This window comes from Mytilus edulis, chromosome 6 (assembly GCF_963676685.1).
Source record: "Mytilus edulis chromosome 6, xbMytEdul2.2, whole genome shotgun sequence".
Classification (NCBI taxonomy): Eukaryota; Metazoa; Mollusca; class Bivalvia; order Mytilida; family Mytilidae; genus Mytilus; species Mytilus edulis.
In genome coordinates, this window is record NC_092349.1 from 88,440,315 (window position 1) to 88,461,981 (window position 21,667).

The window sequence follows — 21,667 nt, forward strand, 5'->3', positions numbered from 1 at the left end:
ATGGCAATTGTAAGTAACTTGATTTTACAAAAAACTATTGCCAATTTGTGTTGTTACTGTGCTGTCGTATAATATAGGTCGCCTTTGATCTTTTCAGTGTTTTACTTTTACAAACGAAGATCTGTTTGGATACCAGATGATTAGTGACACACACGTAATGATTCATACATGTAATACATTTTCTTAAGATCATTTTCCCGGAACTTTCGTAGCAACAAACAGATATAGGAAGATGTGGTGTGAGTGCCAATGAGACAACTCTCCATCCAAATAACAATTTATAAAAGTAAACCATTATAGGTCAACATACGGCCTTCAACACGGAGCCTTGGCTCACACGGAACAAAAAGCTATAAAGGGCCCCAAAATCCCCACAATAGAAGTGAAATTATTTTGAGGATCAGCAATTTTAGATAGTATTATTGATCTTAATTCCGCAAAACAACATTGTGCCTGTAATATGGTCCTCGTTTGGTGTTGCAAATTATGACTCTTAAATTGTTATTAATCTTTTCGTGTAAAATACAAATTTTGATATCGTTCAAAGCCATAATATTTAAAAGTAACAATATTTTTTTCAAATTGATACTTAAAAGAGAGGCAAAAGATACCAGAGGGACAGTTCATAGATCGAAAATAAACTGACAACGTCATGGTTAAAAATGAAAAAGACAAACAAACAAATAATAAAACACATGACACATTATAGAAAACTAATGACTAAGCAAAACGAAACGCACCAAAATCTGGGGGGAATCTCAGGTGCTCCGGAAGGGTAAGTAGATTCTGCTCCTAATGTGGCACCCGTCGTGTTGCTCGTGGTATTACAAACCCGGTAAATAGTTTAATTCTGTAGATTAAATTCATGAAAAGGCAAGGGGATTGTAGATAAGACGTAAGGAACATATCCGATATTATCTGTGAAACGGTTATTCCATAACAGTCAACCAACTCGTGATGGCGTCCATAGAATTTACGAAGGGATGATTTTAATTTCACCATTTAGAAACTCCTTGAAAAGGTTACATGTAGCAACCAAACAATTGTACTTTGTATAACCTGTATTTTTGTCCTTTTAAGAGCATTCAACTGACTTCGAAATTAAATAAATTATGTATTTATAAATATCGATACATATAAAATTTATATTATTAAACTAACATTCAAGCTTTCAATTAATTCTGAAATCGGGTTATTTTTCTTCCACATATAGCATTAAATTACGCCAAATCTAGCAATTTTCAAGATTATAAATGAACACTCGCACTTTATTTTTGCTTAACATGTGTGATTTGAATATGTTTCTGTAATACATTTGACGTGGCTCTGTTCTTATACATCCCGTCATTGTGTTATTGTTGTCTGATAATTGTTGCATTCTATTCTTTCATTTTGGGAGCAGATTTTGAAGATTTAATTCTAAAACGTTAACCATGTAGGCAATAAATGCACAAATATCTCAAGCTGAAATACAAAAATTAGTAAGTGTGCACACAACGTTCCAACCATTTTTTTTTAATGTGACCTTGCTTACTTCTAGTTTCCTGTACTTCTACGTTTAATGGTCTGTATTTTTGATTATGACAAATGAAATGTATACATACATTTGAAAATTGTATTTTTCAGGTTTTTATCCGATAATTCAGCAAATAAAATCTGTTAGAATATTAGCCAGAATATATTCTTGGTTTGCTCTCCTATTTTACTGCCTATCACGTACATATATCCTGTTGTTCATTTTGTCAAATAGGATTGTAACCGAAGATGTTGTGAAGTCAATGCATAATTGTTTTATTTTTTCCATAACGTTTGTTTTATTTTCATAGAAATGAAAAATAAAAAAGGTTGATTTATTTACTCTTAATCATGTTAATGTAAAAGATAACTTCGGTTCATTGGAATATTGTAAAAGCATTACCCTTTAAATAGTTTTGACAATGTTTATTGAAGCAAATCAAATACCGCACAATTGACTAAGCGGTATTGAAATTTACCATTGTTGAAGAATGTATGGTGACCTATAGTCGTTAATTTCTGTGTCATTTTAAAATGACCTCATTGGTGTTTTCCTTTGACTTGTTTGATGTTATTCATTATAGCCATCCATAAATGGCGACTATACAATGTATTATAAATATGTGTTAATCTAACTAGATGAATTCAACATTTGTTTTCATAAATTGAAAAAATTCGAACAGACATATATTCTTTGAAACTGTTGTTTTGAAGGAACATTGGACGACTAGAAATTTCTACAATACATCCGGATTCATTTCGAGATTTGCCGGCTCTACGGGACTTGTACGAATCTTAGTTTCGCAGAAAATAATTTGCCATTATGCTTTATTATACTCCTACTTTCATATATTATGTGATACCACAATGTTCCTTACATATGTTTAGTTAATTTACACTCCTTCTTTTATATATTTTATGTGATAGCAAACTTCTCCTTACATATACTATGTAAAATCATACTCCTCCTTTCATTTATTGCTTTTTTTGCAAAAATTAATTTTGCTAATATATACAGTCACTCTTTGTTTCTTCCCTAGCCTATTGCGCGTTTTATAAATAATTCCAGATTCCATTTAAATAACTGGATTCCATTTATATAAAAATATGTAACAACACAAATCGATAATAAAGGGTACAAATCTGCTTGTAAGTGAATTTGGGAATTAGTTAAAAAAAAAACTAGAATACAACGATGTATTTCTGATACCCAAATAAGTACACTTTGACAAAGTGTTCGTTAGTTACAACAGTAAGAGAGAGTCAACATATTTAATATCAACACGTCTTCCAGTATAATTATTTGGTAAGTATTTCAGTAGAAACCGGTGTGTACAACATATTATATGCATACACAATTAAAGGCAACAAAAAGTTATGGACTCATAAGTATAACTAAAAATCATAAGTCGAAAACAGACCAACATTTTCGGCTGCACCCTTACAGAAAAATCGGTAACGATGAAAAGACAAACTTTACACAAAATACAACAGATAAAGCGCCGCTTTTTATGGACATTAAGAATTAAGGATAGAAAACCTTGACGTCATAAAATACAAGTTAGAATTGTTTCATACTAATATAACATAGCTGTTGCGACAAATTGGCAGTGTTTTCTATCTAATAGTATTACTGATGGCCACACAACTCTTGTATACTTGTAAGCAATTTGATTCCGGATAAAATAATACAAGTCAATAGGTTTTGCTGGTTTGAATTATTTTACACGGCTTCTTATTAAATTTAGAAAAACAAAGCATGATAAAACTACATATTAAAAAATTACGATAAATATCTCTGAATTTAAAAAAGACCACCAACCAAAGTATAATAAACCTGATTTTAAGATGAAATTATTTTACATTATGGCTTTAAATCAGTACCTTATGTATTGAAATTGTGATTAACTTCGATTGATTTAGAATGCAACACAAATATCAAGTCCTGAAAAAAAACCAGCTGTTCACAATAGTTATATTTATATTTTTAATCTTGGTACTTTTGATAACTACTATATTTCCAATGCGTTAAAGATTTTAAGGGGTTCATGCGGACATCTTTGTGATTTTTATGGAAATGTTTACTTGGACTTTTTTTAAATAACCTTTTAAGATTTGTGTCTGATTGATTACTTAATTTATGACAATTAAGTCACCGCTTTTTGAACTAAGGATATAAATATTTGACGTCAGAAAATCTATTTTAATCTTTAAAGAAACAGTATTGTTTAATAAACTGAATGTGCCTTTTTTTCATTTTAATACTGGTTATTTCAAGCATTTCTGTCAATTTTGTCATAATCAGTTCAATAGTTTGAGAAAAATCTAGTATAATGAATGACGACATCTACAGCGATTCGATCAAAATTTCTTCGACAAATCCAAACCAAGCCGCATCAAGATAAAATATAGTGTGAACTAATAAATGATCAATGTTTATCTCATCTGCCTACAAACAGTTGACTATGATACACAATATGACTTTCGGAAGATAAATACTACTAATGGACCTCTTTGTCTTCTTTATAAGGTCTCGTTTGGTCAATTTATACCTCTCATTTCCTCAAATTATCAACTTATCAGGCCAATAAATACAAAAAATGGGGTAACTTATACTCATTTATGATAGAAATGTTATAAGAAATGAGTAATTGAAGTATTTAAGCAGAATGAACAATCCATATACAAGTTTACTGTCTCCAAGGAGGTTTCAATAAATCCTTACGTAAAAATTAAATTTTCGCCGCGTTCCACAGAGGGACATAAAAGGCTCCTCTTTTAGTGAATATCCTGTTTTTACAGCATCAAAAATAATTTCATTTACTTAAAACTATATATTAATTAAAGTTTATCCTATGTAAATGTTCTATCATATATAGCAGAATATAAGAAATAATTATGTGTCTCTCTTATTATCTGAGTAAAAACTTACTTTCAGTGTTCATTTTGAATAAGTTGCTGTCAGCTTCATAATGTTTTTTAATGATCAGTATTTGCTTCATTTTCAGAATTTTGCATTTTATGAAAAAAAGGGGTGTACTTTTGATTGCAAATATTTTTGTAAATATTCAAATGCAAAGCAAACGATATTATATTATAAGTAGTCAGACTTATATAAGTGTGAAAAAAGCAAAACAAAAGAAACAAAAGTGTTATTTTAGTATATACAACCTTATGAAATTGGGCCTTTTTTGAGAAAAAAGGAAACTTGGAAAATTGCCAAATTTTCAGAGTTATCTGTCCTTGGTAAACTTCATTTTTTTTATGACAGATATGGCTATGAAAAGGTCCTAGCATTATGGTTTACATATGATGCCACTTTTGTTGATAATATCTTTATTATTACATTAAATATTGTTTCAAAATATGCTTGATTTGTGTATTTTCTGTTGGTTTTCATCCGAAAATCGATAAATTTAAGGTGGCGCCCCCTACAGCCAAGATTTATAAATCAGACTAAAAGTTATGTATTTACAATATAAAGGTGAGGTTAAGTAACCTACAAACAAGATTTCATAAAGATTGGCAAATGTTGCTTCCGGACTGTTTTGAATGGTTTTCTCAGCAAGAAATTTTAACACATGAGATTACTCACAAGGTCAAAGGTTCGTGTACAGCTTCCCATATTCGGTGTTATACCTCCATTGATTTCCCCTATTAGTCTTTCATAAATTTGCACTTTTCTTTCAAAAAAATGTGCAGAATTTGTGTTTGTTTCAAATAAAGAAATAATAAGCATGAGTAAAGTTTTATCCTGTCCAGTAATATAGAAAAAAATTCACATAACATTTCATTGCATATAAAAAAAAAACATCACTGGAAGTTAACCAATCAAAATTCTCCCCTTATTTTATCTGTGCACAAGGTTTTGTAACCATGTAACCTCAAGTTTACAAAATACTCTATAGAAATCCCAAATAAATAAATAACTGTGCTTTGAAATACCCAAGACATTCATGTATGTTTATGACACGGAAATGTTTAACTGCAATAAAATGTAGGTTTGATTAACTTCAACTGTCAAATTCAAGGGATTTTTTGTCGACCTATTTCCGTATGCAGCCGGATGTGACGTACCATTATTTGATGGTATTACACCTTTAGCAAAATACAAGCTACAAATATTATTTATTCTCTCACACGATTTTCTTTTCAAATATGTTTGTTTAAATTAATATGACAAATATATTTTTAGATTGTTGGACAGAAATCAAATTTCCTCTTTAGATGTCAGTCTATTTCGTGGCTTGAAGAATCTCGAATACCTGTAAGTAATCTGATGTGGTAAAATATAATAATGCTACCATGTGTTGCTGGTTTTCTAATGTATTATTAAAACAGAAAAATATCTAGCTCCGCGGAAAATTTTAAACGAAAAGTCCCTAATCAAATGGCAAAATCAAAAGTTGTAACACATTAAACGAATAACAACGGTCATATTTCTGACTTGGTAAAGGAATTTTCTTATTTCGAAAATAATGTATGAAAGTCGCATAAAATTTCAGTATATTGACAATGATGTGTGAACAAATCAAACAGACATAATAGGTAAAAAATTAAGACAAGAATAGAAAAATTACCATAGCACAATAAGACAATGACGAGATATACAAGTATCGAGCCACGTCAATGCATATCACTCAAACAAGAATAAAGAGAAAAGAAAATTTAAAAAGACAAAATAAAGACTACCATTAAACGGTAATAAGATGCTAAATACCGTCAGTACCTAGAATGTATACTTCAGGCCATAGTGATACAGAATATTTATCAACGAGGTTCTGGTACTGTTCAACGAACTTTTGTTGAAAAGGGACGAGAAGTCCTTGACATACCACTGGCTCATCAAATGTCTGCTCAGACACTTGTGACGTTAAACAAAGTCTGAGTAGCAGCTGCAAGTTCTTAAATACCAAATAAGTTGGAAAATGTATATCCCGTATGCAGGTGACGTTGGTATATTGCTAGTAAGGTGGAGGGAAATTGATAAATTCAAACTTAAATCGTCTCTTTATTCAAATATTCTGGTATGTCAATTCAAATTAACAGCCTAAAAATGAAGCAGAGGAAGCCGTGTCTATTGTTTCTTTTAATTTCTATTGTGTTTGGGTATATTAATTGATCCCAATCAGAAAAATTTTGATAGTTGATGGAAAGAAAATAATCAATATATTTGAATGTGAAATTGCGTAGCATGGTTTCTTTGATCTTCTTGATTTTGACAGATGTCTGAAGAAATACGTCGTATATAAAAATAAAAAAAAATAAAAAAAGAAGAGAGGCGCACAGTTTATCACCAAAGGAATGCCGACAATTTGTTGACAAATTCAACAAATATTGCAAATAAGAAACTCAAGCTTACTGATCACTCTGTGTTCACTATTACCAAATAATGCCGTATGGTATTCAAAATGTATGTATTATGAGGTATGGGGTAAATCATGTATACAGGGTTCAAAGATCAAAAGTTCTGAGGAAATAGCGAGATTTTAGATATCACGCCTTATGGCGGTAGAGGCTGAGTGAAGTATTTATCTTCATTTAATGTACCCTGGAAAACGACACCTTGTTGTATTTCTAAAATTCTCAACATAGACTTCAACTTCTGTCCAGCAGCAGATATGACATTCTAGATACAACAGATTGAGCACACATTTACCTTTCTATTTCTAATTTAAAAACGCTACAATTTTGCATGCTGTTGAATATCTTAAAACATGACAGATAAATATAACCACACGCATGTACATAATTTACTCTTAAGACTAACATTGATACACAATGTATTTTCCCGACACAATATCATTTTGGACTAGTTGGATTACACTTTACAAGACTTACCACAACTAGCCATTTTCCGGAAAACAATCCTGGCCAAAAGTAAAACTTAAATAAACCACAAAAATATAATTTTTTTTAAAGAAATACACAAAATAACAACTACATATGATCAAATAACACTTATAAAAAAACTCACAAATTGTTAATGATTAAATACAATTTACAAAATCTCATCGTAACGTGATAGGTGGTAACTCTAGATAATGAAGCTGATTGACAGAAATGACGTTTTCGTAAGAAAACAAGGGGCAAGTGATCTTTTCATTTTTAGATTTTGACAATTCTATTTTAAATTGCCCATCCAAATTTACATGCAGTATCATGCAGTAATATTTTTTCCTCACAAATGTCAAATACCATATGTTTGTCTCGTTTCAAAAATAAATGCGTTAAATTTTATCTAAAACAAACTGCCGACTGTAACTATTTTTATTTATTCGGTGATGGTATTATATTTCTGTCTTCATCATTCCGATAATCCTTCATGATACGTGCATCAGAAAACAATATCGAAAAATAGACAATCAGGTTCGGTTGAAAACAAAGTTACAACAAAAGGGATGAGTTTAGCTTCCCGATTGCGATTTTCATTTCTATGATGCAAAAATCTAGCAACGTCTGTATGCGGAGTATATATCTCCCAATTGATTCGATATATCCGTGCTTGTATATCCTATTATGGCTTTCTTGACAGAGGGTTGCTGCTCACATGGAAGCTATTGAACCAAGAGTTCTAAAAAGCGAAGTTGAAATCATCCCTTCGTAAATTATACGGACGCCATTACTAGTTGGTTTACCGAAATTGGATATCCGTTACAAATCCTCTTTGCTAGCCAAGGGTTACAATCCAATCCCCTACTTTCCACCCTTGGTTGATTAAGCCAATGTTTGTGAATACAATTTTGCGCCACATATCGGTTTCTAAAAGTCATGCCCATTCCAAATACATTATTCTTGAACAAAAGTGAACATGTTATATATGTGTCTTTTGATTGAATACAAACAGTTACGGCCGCAACCAATAAATCATTACCTCGTGGATCTGAAATTCTCTCTCAAACTGCCGAGAATGGAGAGGAGGGGAGTGGACCGACAACTTTGACTAGCGAAAATGGTAACACATATGTTATCGGATATGTTCCTAATGTCGTAACTACAATCCTGTTCCTTTTTCACGAAAGAACCGAATAAGACTTATTACCGGGTTTGTAATAACAAGAGTAACACGACGGTTGTCACATTTGGAGCAGGATCTGCTTACCCTTCTGGAGCACCTGCGATGACAGGCTCTTAAATAGCATGAAATTTTAACACATGAGATTACTCACAAGGTCAAAGGTTCATGTACAGCTTCCCATATTCGGTGTAATACCACCATTGATTTTCCCTATTAGTCTTTCATAAATTTGCACTTTTCAAAAAAATGTGCAGAATTTGTCTTTGTTTCAAATAAAGAAATGATAAAAATGAGTAAAGTTTTATCCTGTCCAGTAATATAGAAAAAAATTCACATAACATTTCATTGCATATAAAAAAAAAACATCACTGGCAGTTAACCAATCAAAATTCTCCCCTTATTTTATCTGTGTACAAGGTTTAGTAACCATGTAACCTCAAGTTTACAAAATACTCTACAGAAATCCCAAATAAATAAATAACTGTGCTTTGAAATACCCAAGACAAAGATGTATGTTTATGACACGGAAATGTTTAACTGCAATAAAATGTAGAATTGATTACCTTCAACTGTCAAATTCAAGGGATTTTTTTAACCTATTTTCGGATACAGCCGGATGTGACGTACCCTTATTTTGTGGTATTACACCTTTAGCAAAATACAAGCTACAAATATTATCCATTCTCTCACACGATTTTCTTTCCAAATATGCTTGTTTAAATTAATATGACAAATATATTATATTTTTAGATGGTTGGACAGAAATCAAATTTCCTCTTTAGATGTCAGTCTATTTCGAGGCTTAAAGAATCTCGAACACCTGTAAGCAATTTGATGTGGTAAAATATAATAATGCTACCATGTGTTGCTGGTTTTCTAATGTATTATTAAAACAGAAAAATATCTAGCTCCGCGGAAAATTTTAAACAAAAAGTCCCTAATCAAATGGCAAAATCAAAAGTTGTAACACATTTACACGAATAACAACGGTCATATTTCTGACTTGGTAAAGGAATTTTCTTATTTCGAATATAATGTATGAAAGTCGCATACAATTTCAGTATATTGACAATGATGTGTGAACAAATCAAACAGACATAATAGGTAAAACATTAAGACAAGAATAGAAAAATTACCATAGCACAATAAGACAATGACGGGATATACAAGTATCGAGCCACGTCAATGCATATCACTCAAACGAGAATAAAGAGAAAAGAAAATTTAAAAGACAAAATAAAGACTACCATTAAACGGTAATAAGATGCTAAATACCGTCAGTACCTAGAATGTATACTTCAGGCCATAGTGATACAGAATATTTATCAACGAGGTTCTGGTACTGTTCGACGAACTTTTGTTGAAAAGGGACGAGAAGTCCTTGATATACCACTGGCTCATAACCTTTCTGCTCAGACACTTCTGACGTTAAACAAAGTCTGAGTAGCAGCTGCAAGTTCTTGAATACCAAATAAGTTGGGAAATGTATATCCCGTATTCAGGTGACGTTGGTATATTGCTACTAAGGTGGGGGAAATTGATAAATTCAAACTTAAATCGTCTCTTTATTCAAATATTCTGGTATAGAGATAACTGTGTATGTCAAATTCAAAGTATCAGCCTAAAAATGAAGCAGAGGAAGCCGTGTCTATTGTTTTTTTTAATTTCTATTGTGTGTGGGTATATTAATTGATCCCAATCAGACAAGTTTGGATAGTTGATGGAAAGAAAATAATCAATATATTTGAATGTGAAATTGAGTAGCAAGGTTTCTTTGATCTTCTTGATTTTGACAAATGTCTGAAGAAATACGTCGTATATAAAAAAAAAAAAAAAAAAAAAAAAAAAGAGAGGCGCACAGTTTGTCACCAAAGGAATGCCGACAATTGTTGACAAAATCAACAAATATTGCAAATAAGAAACTCAATCTTACTGATCACTCTGTGTTCACTATTAACAAATAATGCCGTATGGTATTCAAAATGTAAAGCGTATGCAACCATTATTATATCGAAAAGAATCGTTGATTATTTTCTTTAGACGATTTTTCAATTATGAGGTATGGGGTAAGGCATGTATACAGGGTTCAAAGATCAAAAGTTTTGAGGAAATAGCAAGATTTTAGATATTCTTTACGACGGTAGAGGCTGAGTGAAGTATTTATCTTCATGTAATGTACCCATGAAAACGACACCTTGTTGTAATTCTGAAATTCTCAAGGCTTCAGCTTCTGTCCAGCAGCAGATATGACATTCTAGATACAACAGATTGAGCACACATTTACCTTTCTCTTTCTAATTTAAAAACGCTACAATTTTGCATGCTGTTGAATATCTTAAAACATGACAGATAAATATAACCACACGCATGTAAATAATTTACTCTTAAGACTTACATTGATACACAATGTTTTTTCCCGACACAATATCATTTTGGACTAGTTGGATTACACTTTACAAGACTACCACAACTAGCCATTTTCCGGAAAACAATCTTGGCCAAAAGTAAAAATTTAATAAACCACAAAAATATAACTTTTTTAAAAGAAATACACAAAAGAACAACATCATATGATCAAATAACACTTATAAAAAACTCACAAATTGTTAATGATTAAATACAATTTACAAAATCTCATCGTAACGTGATAGATGGTAACTCTAGCTAATGAAGCTGATTGACAGAAATGAAGTTTCCGTAAGAAAACAAGGGGCAAGTGATTTTTTCATTTTTAGATTTTGACAATTCTATTTTAAATTGCCCATCCAAGTTTACATGCAGTATCATGCAGTAATATTTTTTCCTCACAAATATCAAATACCATATGTTTGTCTCGTTTCAAAACTAAATGCGTTAAATTTGATCTAAAACAAACTGCCGAATGTAACTACTTTTATTTATTCGGTGATGGTATTATATTTCTGTCTTCATCATTCCGATAATCCATAATGATACGTGCATCAGAAAACAATATCGAAAAATTGACAATCAGGTTCGGTTGAAAACAAAGTTACAACAAAAGGGATGAGTTTAGCTTCCCGATTGCGATTTTCATTTCTATGATGCAAAAATCTAGCAACGTCTGTATGCAGAGTATATATCTCCCAATTAATTCGATATACCCGTGCTTGTATATCCTATTATGGCTTTCTTGACAGAGGGTTGCTGCTCACATGGAAGCTATTTAACCAAGAGTTCCAAAAGGCGAAGTTGAAATCATCCCTTCGTAAATTATACGGACGCCATTACTAGTTGGTTTACCGAAATTAGATATCCGTTACAAATCCTCTTTGCTAGCCAAGGATTACAATCCAATCCCCTACTTTTCACCCTTGGTTGATTAAGCTAATATTTGTGATTACAATGTTGCGCCACATATCGGTTTATAAAAGTCATGCCCATTACAAATACATTATTCTTGAACAGAAGTGAACATGTTATATATGTGTCTTTTGATTGAATACAGACAGTTACGGCCGCGACCATTAAATCAATACCTCGTGGATCTGAAATTCTCTCTCAAACTGCTTAGGATGGTGAGGAGGGGAGTAGACCGACAACTTTGGCTAGCGAAAATGGTTACACATATGTTATCGGATATGTTCCTAATGTCGTAACTACAATCTTGTTCCCTTTTCACGAAAGAACCGAATAAGACTTATTACCGGGTTTGTAATAACAAGAGTAACACGACGGCCGCCACATTTGGAGCAGGATCTGCTTGCCCTTCCGGAGCACCTGAGATGACCCTTAGTAATCGGTGGGATTCGTGTTTCTTAGTCCTTATTTTCTGTGTGTGTCTTACATGCTGTTTTTTTTTTCTTTTTTAGCCATGGCGTTGTTTGTTTTTGAACTATGATTGAATCTGGAATCTTTCGTTCCTTTTATATGAACAGAGCCTGAAATTGAACTAAACATTGATCAAAGAAACTTTTGTAGGACTAGACAGAAATAAACAAATAAAAAGATATTAAGCTATCATTGAACACAATGTACAGTCGTGTGTTATTTCGGGATGTTAAACTTCTAACGGGTCTTTTTCAAGGTTATTTGCAGTACTTTTATAGCTTGCTGGTCGTCGAAGGCCAAGGCTACCTGTTGAAGCCGTACTTTGACCTGTAACTGATAACTTTTTACAAATTGTGACTTGGGTGGAGATTTATATCATTGGCACGCGTACCACATCTTCTTATGTATATTGTATTTATGAATCAAATGTATTGCAGAACTTTTAAAGTAGTTGTTTTTTAGGTTGTTGAACGAAAATAAAATTACAACATTAGATGCTAATCTATTTCAAGACTTGCAGAAGCTTAGACTACTGTAAGTAATCTGATTCTGTAAAATATGACACTTTTTGATTTGCACACGGAAAACAAAATTGTAATGCAATCTTTTTGATATTAAAGCATTCCTTTATGCAATTTTTGTCGAAATGTTTAATATTGTTTAAATTTGATAAGTCATTACGTTTAAGGTTTATCATTTCTGAGAATATAGGAAATGTTGGACATGATATACTGAGGATATAAAATGATTGACGTCATAAAATATAATTTTGAGTCTACCAGTCATAGTGTCAATCTTGCTATTGTTAAAAGTTCACTAAAATAACTAACTTTTATATTCAGATGCATCAAAATTGATTCGGTAAAACTGTCCGACTACAAGGTTTAATAAGGTTTAAAAGCAGGTCTTCAAGATTTCTGTAACGTTGATAATTTACCCATGTATGAGATACTACGTTTGTTTTAAATATAGACAATAATAAGTATGCATTCAATATTTCAACCAGTTGTTTAACAGCTAACATTCAGTAGCTTATGATATTTTTCCCAAATACAATTTTTATTACTACCATTAAATTCCATGCAATTTAGGCACCTACGTTTTAATATTGTATTTGTATTGTGCAATAGATCAAACGAACTTATTCAGTGTTTTTTTACTTGTTTGTTTGTGTAAATGTCTTTTGGAACGAGTGAAGCCATTTCAATGTCTATTTTATAGTGTGATGTTTTATGATCTTTTTATGATACACTATACTCTATCTCAGGTGAGGGTGACAGTTGAACCCTGTTAAATGTCCTAAGTCAAGGGCCTGTTGTTCAGTAATTGTCGTGTATTGATGTGGTTCTTTGGTGTTTTTCGTTATTTTCGTTTTTTAAATAGGTTAGACCAATAACTGTTATATTTTCATACATTGTGACTTGGACGGAGAATTGTCTCATTGGCAGTCATACAACATCTTCATATTATATTGTATTTATGAATCAAATTAAATGCAGAAATAACTTTGAAATATACTTTTTTAGGTGGTTGCACGAAAATCAAATAACCACATTGGATGCTAATCTACTGAGAGGCTTGAAGAGTCTTGAAGACTTGTAAGCAATTTATTTCGTGCCGCCATGTGTTTGTGTTGCATTATATCACACTTCTTTTATTGATTTTCACATGTAAAACAACGTTTAAAGTAATTTTTGTAATTATTGCTGTACTAATTAGTGAAAAACCCAATGCATTTTTCGTAGAAATGTTTCATATCATTAAAACGTGATTAGTAATTACGTTTAAGGTATGCAATTTATTTGAAGTAAGAAATACGGACGTTGGGAATCATGCTATTGAATATTTATTTATATATTTTTTTAGTAAAAAAGTGTTTTTTGTGTTTGACGAAATCAAAATCACCGCTGTTGTCAAGTTTTTTCATCGAAAAATGTGATCATGATTCACTGCACCATTTATAATTCTGAAAAAATGACTGAGGAGAAAATTGATTTTTTTTTCCTCTTATGTTATTCATGTAAGCAATAGATTAATATTTACTGCTTAATTTTATAAAAAAAAATATATGTTAAAATATGTGCAATACTTCAACTGGTTTTTAAACAGCTGTTCTTCAATTCCTATCGCTAACTGTTTTAACTTAAATATGTTTGTATTGATGAATACGGCAACAAAAATGCAAACATATATTCGACCAATGTTATTTTTCAGGCGCTTGCAGGGTAATCAAATAACTTTATTGGATTCTAATTTATTCAATGACCTAACGGCTCTTAAAAAGTTGTAAGTATTTGAAACTATAGGACAACCATAAATGCGGCACATATGAATAAGGATTATTTGTTGTAAAATAAGTATATGTCAGTATATATATATAATATGTTTACCAGTTTCAAGCTCTGTTGCACTACAAATTGTCTTACATTAAGAGCTGTATGTTTTAACAGAGTTGTAGAGATACATGAGTCATATGTCTTTAAAAATATGCAAAGACAGACATGGTCTGAAATGTCATATTTTCCTGGAGTTTTTAGATGTCAATGTTTGAGGTGGTACCAAACATCCGGACTAAATTTAAATTGACTCGAATTAATTTCGTAAAATTTTGACAAAATAATTACAGTAATTTATAAAAATATGAACTGTGTTTTTCAGGGACGTGTCCAGAAATAAAATTACTTTTTTAGATGCATCTCTATTCATGGGTTTAACGGAACTGAGAATTCTGTAAGTAAATTAATTCCTCAAAACTAACAAAACGTCCCCGGGGTTCATCATATATTGCAACAAAGAGACAACAACCCGACCATAGAAAAAACAACAACAGAAGGTCACTAACAGGTCTTCAATGTACCGAGACATTCCCGCACCCGGAGGCGTCCTTCAGCTGGCCCCTAAAACATTGTTTCTGCAGCAATTTTTTAATTGGTTTTTCATTTAAATTAATACATGAAGTTTTATTTTGTGTGAATTTATTGTCTAATTTGGAGTACTTTGAGACACAATTATGGTCATATTGTCCTTGATGTTATACTTGTCAATGCTTATAAAGGTGAAACCAAACACCTGGACTAGAATTAAATGGACTCGTTTAATTTTCATAAAATTTTGACCAAATATTTATCTTGACATAAATATAAAAATTTTCAAAAAGCACTTGAATCACAGCTGTATGTTTTAACAGAGTTGTAGAGATACATGAGTCATATGTCTTTAAAAATATGCAAAGACAGACATGGTCTGAAATGTCATATTTTCCTGGAGTTTTTAGATGTCAATGTTTGAGGTGGTACCAAACATCCGGACTAAATTTAAATTGACTCGAATTAATTTCGTAAAATTTTGACAAAATAATTACAGTAATTTATAAAAATATGAACTGTGTTTTTCAGGGACGTGTCCAGAAATAAAATTACTTTTTTAGATGCATCTCTATTCATGGGTTTAACGGAACTGAGAATTCTGTAAGTAAATTAATTCCTCAAAACTAACAAAACGTCCCCGGGGTTCATCATATATTGCAACAAAGAGACAACAACCCGACCATAGAAAAAACAACAACAGAAGGTCACTAACAGGTCTTCAATGTACTGAGACATTCCCGCACCCGGAGGCGTCCTTCAGCTGGCCCCTAAAACATTGTTTCTGCAGCAATTTTTTAATTGGTTTTTCATTTAAATTAATACATGAAGTTTTATTTTGTGTGAATTTATTGTCTAATTTGGAGTACTTTGAGACACAATTATGGTCATATTGTCCTTGATGTTATACTTGTCAATGCTTATAAAGGTGAAACCAAACACCTGGACTAGAATTAAATGGACTCGTTTAATTTTCATAAAATTTTGACCAAATATTTATCTTGACATAAATATAAAAATTTTCAAAAAGCACTTGAATCACAAAACTTAATGGAAAAGATTCATTAGACCTATAGCAGCCTGACAAACACTAATTTTGATCATTGAGAAGCTCACTTTTCCCTAAACAAAAGAACGTGAGTGAAACGTTTTGCTGACTTTAACCTAACGCTTGTCTTCGTTGTTTGTCTATAATAACCTGCTCAGTCTGATTATAAATAACATTTCATTATCTTATCAAATGATATACGCGAATTTATACACCAAATTAACATACACACTTAGAAGTCTTATGATTAAGAATAAGTAGAAAATATTAGATTGCTAAGAGATTATGGAAAATGTAGATCTATAGAAGGTTAAAGAAAGAAATATGTTACGCTTTTTATCAATTATCAATGAAGATCCATAGAAGATGAAAGAAGGAAATATGTTACGTTTTTTATCAATTACGGTTATAAATAAACCCTTGAACATCACAATGCAAACAAATTGTACCAATCTTTTGTAATGAAATAACTCGCCAAAAAGCTCAATAAACATATATAATATGAAAGACTCACCAAACCCGCCTTCAAATACTTTCTGTGACTGTAGACTATGCCAAAGCCAAAGCTACTGACAACTAATTACAATATAATGCATCATAAGGGTTCTCAAACAAGCCAAACAATTATGTCTTTGTGTGCGATTTCTTTTTGCATTACATAATGTATACATTGTTTAAAATAATTGTCATTTGCAGTTTACTTTATCTAAATAAAAAGGAATATTGAAGATAGTTAATGCAACAGAGAGAAATTCTAACGACAACTTGTTTGTTTTATTATTTGTATTAACAGGAAACTTGAAAACAATCCATTGAAATGTTCCAATTGCAGAATGAAAAACATGAAGGACTTTCTTATTAAAAACAACAATTTGAATGTTTCCGGGGCAATGTGTGAAGGCAAACTGTTAATTAATCATAACTTCATCAACTGCAAAGGTAGTATGATATAACTTATTATGCTGTTTTCATATCCTGTGATGTTTTTCGTTGATGGAATATATTCGTTCTTGTTCTGCAGTTTGCATGCTGTGTCGACTGTTGTATTATTTGTTTGTGTGTTTCTCTGTGATAAATGTTCTTGTGCACTTTGTTTCTTTCAAGAAGTGTTGTCATTCATGTGGTATTTTGTAACACTGTCATATAGAGCGGCCGATTATGCTAGCCGTTAAACTAGGTTAAAACCCACCATTTTTTCTTACTATGTCCTGCACAAAGTCAGATATATAGCAGTTGTAATCAAATAGTTCGTTTCTATGTACCTTTGCGTTTGTTTTTGTTTCACTTCAGTTTTCCAGTTGTTCCGTTGTTTTTCCTCTTATAGTTGATGTGTTCCCCTGGTTTGTTTTATCTCTATCGATTTGTTACCTTTGTATATAGGTTGACTACTGTTGCCTTTATTGAACTTCTTAGGAACACTGTAGAATTTCTCGCACATTTCGTTTTGAAATATTTGTTTTATTTGACATGTTGTTAGCTATTAATAGAAACACAAGTATCATTGCCTCTCTTGGCTATCTCATTTATCTGCTTATATCATTTTTTTTTAGATAAAATAGGAGAAGTATTACCCTTACAAGTTTTTGAAAAAAATTGTACGTCCTTTCCGGTTAGTTATTTGTTATCGTTGATATAATATAAACTTTAGTTCATTATTGAATACATTTTTAACATGATATTGGATGTTTGCTGAGAAGTTGTTCAATTCTAACAATATTTTCTGATTTTTACATTGGTTAACTAATAAATGGTAGCTGATTTATCGTCCTACGTTTTCATGTACACAAGTTTTGTTTATCAGAAACAACAACAGAGGCAGACCGAACTTCGCCTGCTGCTAATTATCAAACAACCACAATTGAACGTGTTGAAAGTTCTACAGGTAAATTTACAACTAAATATGCATGTACATTTGTACTGAAACAGTGACTTCCCATCTTTTCAATAAGATTAAGACCTGTACAGTTTTACATGTTGGCGTTGTGATCGTGTTATTTGTGAAACAGTGGCCCATTCTTGAATAATTTGTCTTTTTTTCGAATAGTTGTCAACTTCCCAAAATATGTTCTTACTTTAACATGTGTTACTAGTAACTGGTTAATTTTATATTGTTTACTTACGTTAACTTTTTCTTCCTTTTATATTTATCAGAACCAATATTTGAAGCAGACCAAACCTTTACTACTACAGATTATCAATCAAGCACAATTGAACGTACTACAGGTAAGTTTCATCAAAGAAATAATAAACTAGACTAAAAATGCATTAAAATATAATCCTGTTTAGCAGACATACTCGGGAGTTTCTGGCTGCATTGAAGACCCATTGGTCGACTTTGGCTGTTGTCTGCTCTATATGGTCAGGTTGTTGGGTTGTTGTCGCTTTGACACATTCCCCATTTCCATTCTTAATTTTATACTGTTTTCTTGATAGGGTATGCCAATGACAATTTTCGTATTGCTGACTAGGCATGCATACACACCACTAAAGCGTGTAAATGATTTTAAAAGTTTAATCATATGTTAATGGTATTATTTATTTTCTCGTGTAGTTTGCTATTTTTTTACACATCTTGTGATCCAACGAAACAAAAACAAAAAATATATTCACGTACAGTAACCTGTAGTTGCAGATATTTGGTCTTTTGAGGGTAGTGCTATATGTATCATTCCAATTAAACATATTGAGAAAGAAAACAGGTATTTATGCGTTTCCTGTGTGAGGAATAATGTAAGGATAAATAATTCCAAACATCAAATAATAAAGAAAACTACTGTTTCGAAAACCTTGGGTCGTGCAATATCACAGAGTAATCGGTACAAACCTAACAGTACAGACATTTCAAAAGAGTGCTAGCAATAAGTCGAGAATTTTTATTTTGAATCTTTTTAAATGTATCCGTATAAATGAAGTTTGTTAAGATTAAATGATTCTGTAAAGGAATTACAGTAAATAAATATATTTAAAAAAAATTGAATACGATCACGATGTCACACATATTTTCATTTTATTTATAAGAAGTATATTCTTAGAGTGCTACCTGTTCTCTTCTCATTCTCATTTAGTGTTATCGTTAAGTGCTCGGAGGGGGGCATCTGAAACATCCAGTACCCCCACCCTTTTCATATATTTTGTTGATCGAAAATATATACCTTGTCATATACCAATTAACAAAAAAAAACAGACCCATAGATATATTCGAATATTTTTCATCTTCTGGTACATTTGTAAACAGATGTTTTTTTGGAGGACCGCTCATCACCATAATTATTTTTTTAGAAGCAACGCAATCGATAAAAACACATCTTGCTTTTCCTTTCCAATAAATTCATCACATCTTAAACAATTTCTCTATTTGCCCCTTTTGTATCTTTCGTTATGAATACATGATCGGATTTATTGCATCTAGAACTGACTTCAGTGGAAATTCCACATTAGTTTTCCTAATGCTGATGCATTTACGACTGTGGTTAAACCGCTTCAAATATAAATACTGACATTTGATTTGTTTCAGATTAATCAGATATTAATCTGAATTTATCACCCTTTTATATATAATGAAGCATGAAATAGTGACCTATTCCAGCGGCTCATCCCTACCACTCGAGGTTAAGTGTCGTTTATGTATTATCATATCAGTGATGTTTCTTTGAATAACTTTAGAAATGAAGTTTTGTACTATTGCAACTTGATAAATAGATCAAGGCGCAATGATTTTTATGGGATTAAAACAAGAACATGATATGAACTGCATTCATGCACTTAATACTTAATGTGTAAATGTGATTAAATCAGATATTTTACTTTGCTCTGTTAAGTTTGTTTATCGTACGGATGTAGAATAAAAAAATATTTAAACATGTTAGATATAAAGATGATCTTGTATGCATCAATCGAACAATCATGCCAAATGTGACATCAAAAATTTGATTGTAAAATCTAAAACAATATTATCACAATTAAACGTTTACTGCTATGACAACTTGAGAGGTGTTTCAAGGGATGTACAAACAATGTACATTATGTCAAGAAATTGAATTGTAAAGTTACAGAATGTATCGACAATATACTTTTCAAATAGCTTATCATTGATATTTTCATAATCAATAGCAAAAGAAAAGAAATTTTGAAGGTTAAAATTTCTTTGAATTGCGGACATTAACCTCTAATCTAATCAATTAAGATACTAGAATACTTTGATTTTTTCGAAATAACAAGGATTTTCTTAGCCCAGGCATATATCACATTAGCCGTATTCGGCTCATGTTTTTTTTTAAATTTTGGGTCCTTAATACTCTTCAACTTTGTATTAGTTTGGCTTTATAAATATTTTGATCTAAGCATCATTCATTTGTCATTGATGAGTCTTATAAAGATAGAAAGCGTGTCTGGCGTATTTTAATAAAATAAAAAATCTGCTACATTTTGATAACTAATTAGACATTATATATGACAACCAAATGAACGGAGGAAAGTGAAACGTCGTTTTCAATGAGATTAAAAAATATCTTTTATTTTTCAGCTACCATAAATACTGAAGTCATCATTTATACATCGTTTGGAGCCGCACTTTTTCTAATTGTGAGTTGCAATATCTTGTGTTGTATTGTATACAGAAGATATAAAAAAACATCTTTTAACACAAACTTAGGACTTAATCCAGCTGAAGATACAAGTAACCACGGTGCCAATGTACACGATAATGTCGAACCAGGTCAAAACGTTTCAACGAAAAGGGAAAGCGGCCATCAATACGAAGATATCCACGAGCTTGAGATGTCAGATTCTATTTTGACCTCAACTCAACACAAACATCTATATAATAAAGACACTTCAAGCAATTCTTCAGATGATATTGAACTATCAAGTGATGATTACTTAAATACTTACCAATCGTTGCTTCCTGCACCGCAACCACTTGCACACATGCAGCAGATGTCTGACGATCCAGACGATAATAACGCCTGTACGAATCTCTATCAATCGCTGACATCCGATAGAGTTAACGAACCACATCTGTATTCAAAATTCAACAGTGAAGAAGATTTAGAGGTCGTAGACGAACCGATTTAAATAACAAAACAGATTCAAATGTAAAGGAAAATTTTGTAGCTAACATTTCATTAGAAAAGGTTCAATTAAAACCAAATAACTGCAGTGAAATAGAAAAGCATACCGGAAGTAGGAGACAGAGATATACAGATATAAAAATCGTTTCTGAAATTTTCGTATGATAAGTTACGAAAGTAATGACTATTTCTTTTTCCTTTGGAAAATGTTAAACTTTCAGAAATATTATAACGTACATTGTACATGTTTATTTTGTTTACAATTATGATCTATAGGTTTATGTTACTGTTTAACTGTTTACGGAATATTACATAGCAGAACGTATTTCATTAAGTAGCTTTGTTGTGGTTAGAGTTTGTCAAT

At 31.5% G+C, this 21,667-nt stretch overlaps 2 protein-coding genes across 2 annotated transcripts; both read left to right on the forward strand.

Moving 5' to 3' along the window:
* LOC139526737 (platelet glycoprotein V-like) lies at window positions 1–15,056 on the forward strand. Its single transcript, XM_071321901.1, has 8 exons — window positions 1–9; window positions 5,711–5,782; window positions 8,051–8,118; window positions 9,284–9,355; window positions 12,785–12,856; window positions 13,849–13,920; window positions 14,537–14,608; window positions 14,981–15,056. The coding sequence occupies exons 1-8, from the start codon at window positions 1–3 to the stop codon at window positions 15,054–15,056; spliced, it is 513 nt and encodes a 170-aa protein (XP_071178002.1).
* Window positions 15,057–15,647: 591 nt separating this feature from the next.
* On the forward strand, window positions 15,648–21,321 carry LOC139528810 (uncharacterized). The gene is made up of 5 exons (XM_071325013.1): window positions 15,648–15,789; window positions 17,028–17,173; window positions 18,036–18,116; window positions 18,386–18,457; window positions 20,757–21,321. The coding sequence occupies exons 1-5, from the start codon at window positions 15,764–15,766 to the stop codon at window positions 21,305–21,307; spliced, it is 876 nt and encodes a 291-aa protein (XP_071181114.1). The 5' UTR covers window positions 15,648–15,763; the 3' UTR covers window positions 21,308–21,321.
* The last annotated feature ends 346 nt before the right edge of the window (window positions 21,322–21,667 follow it).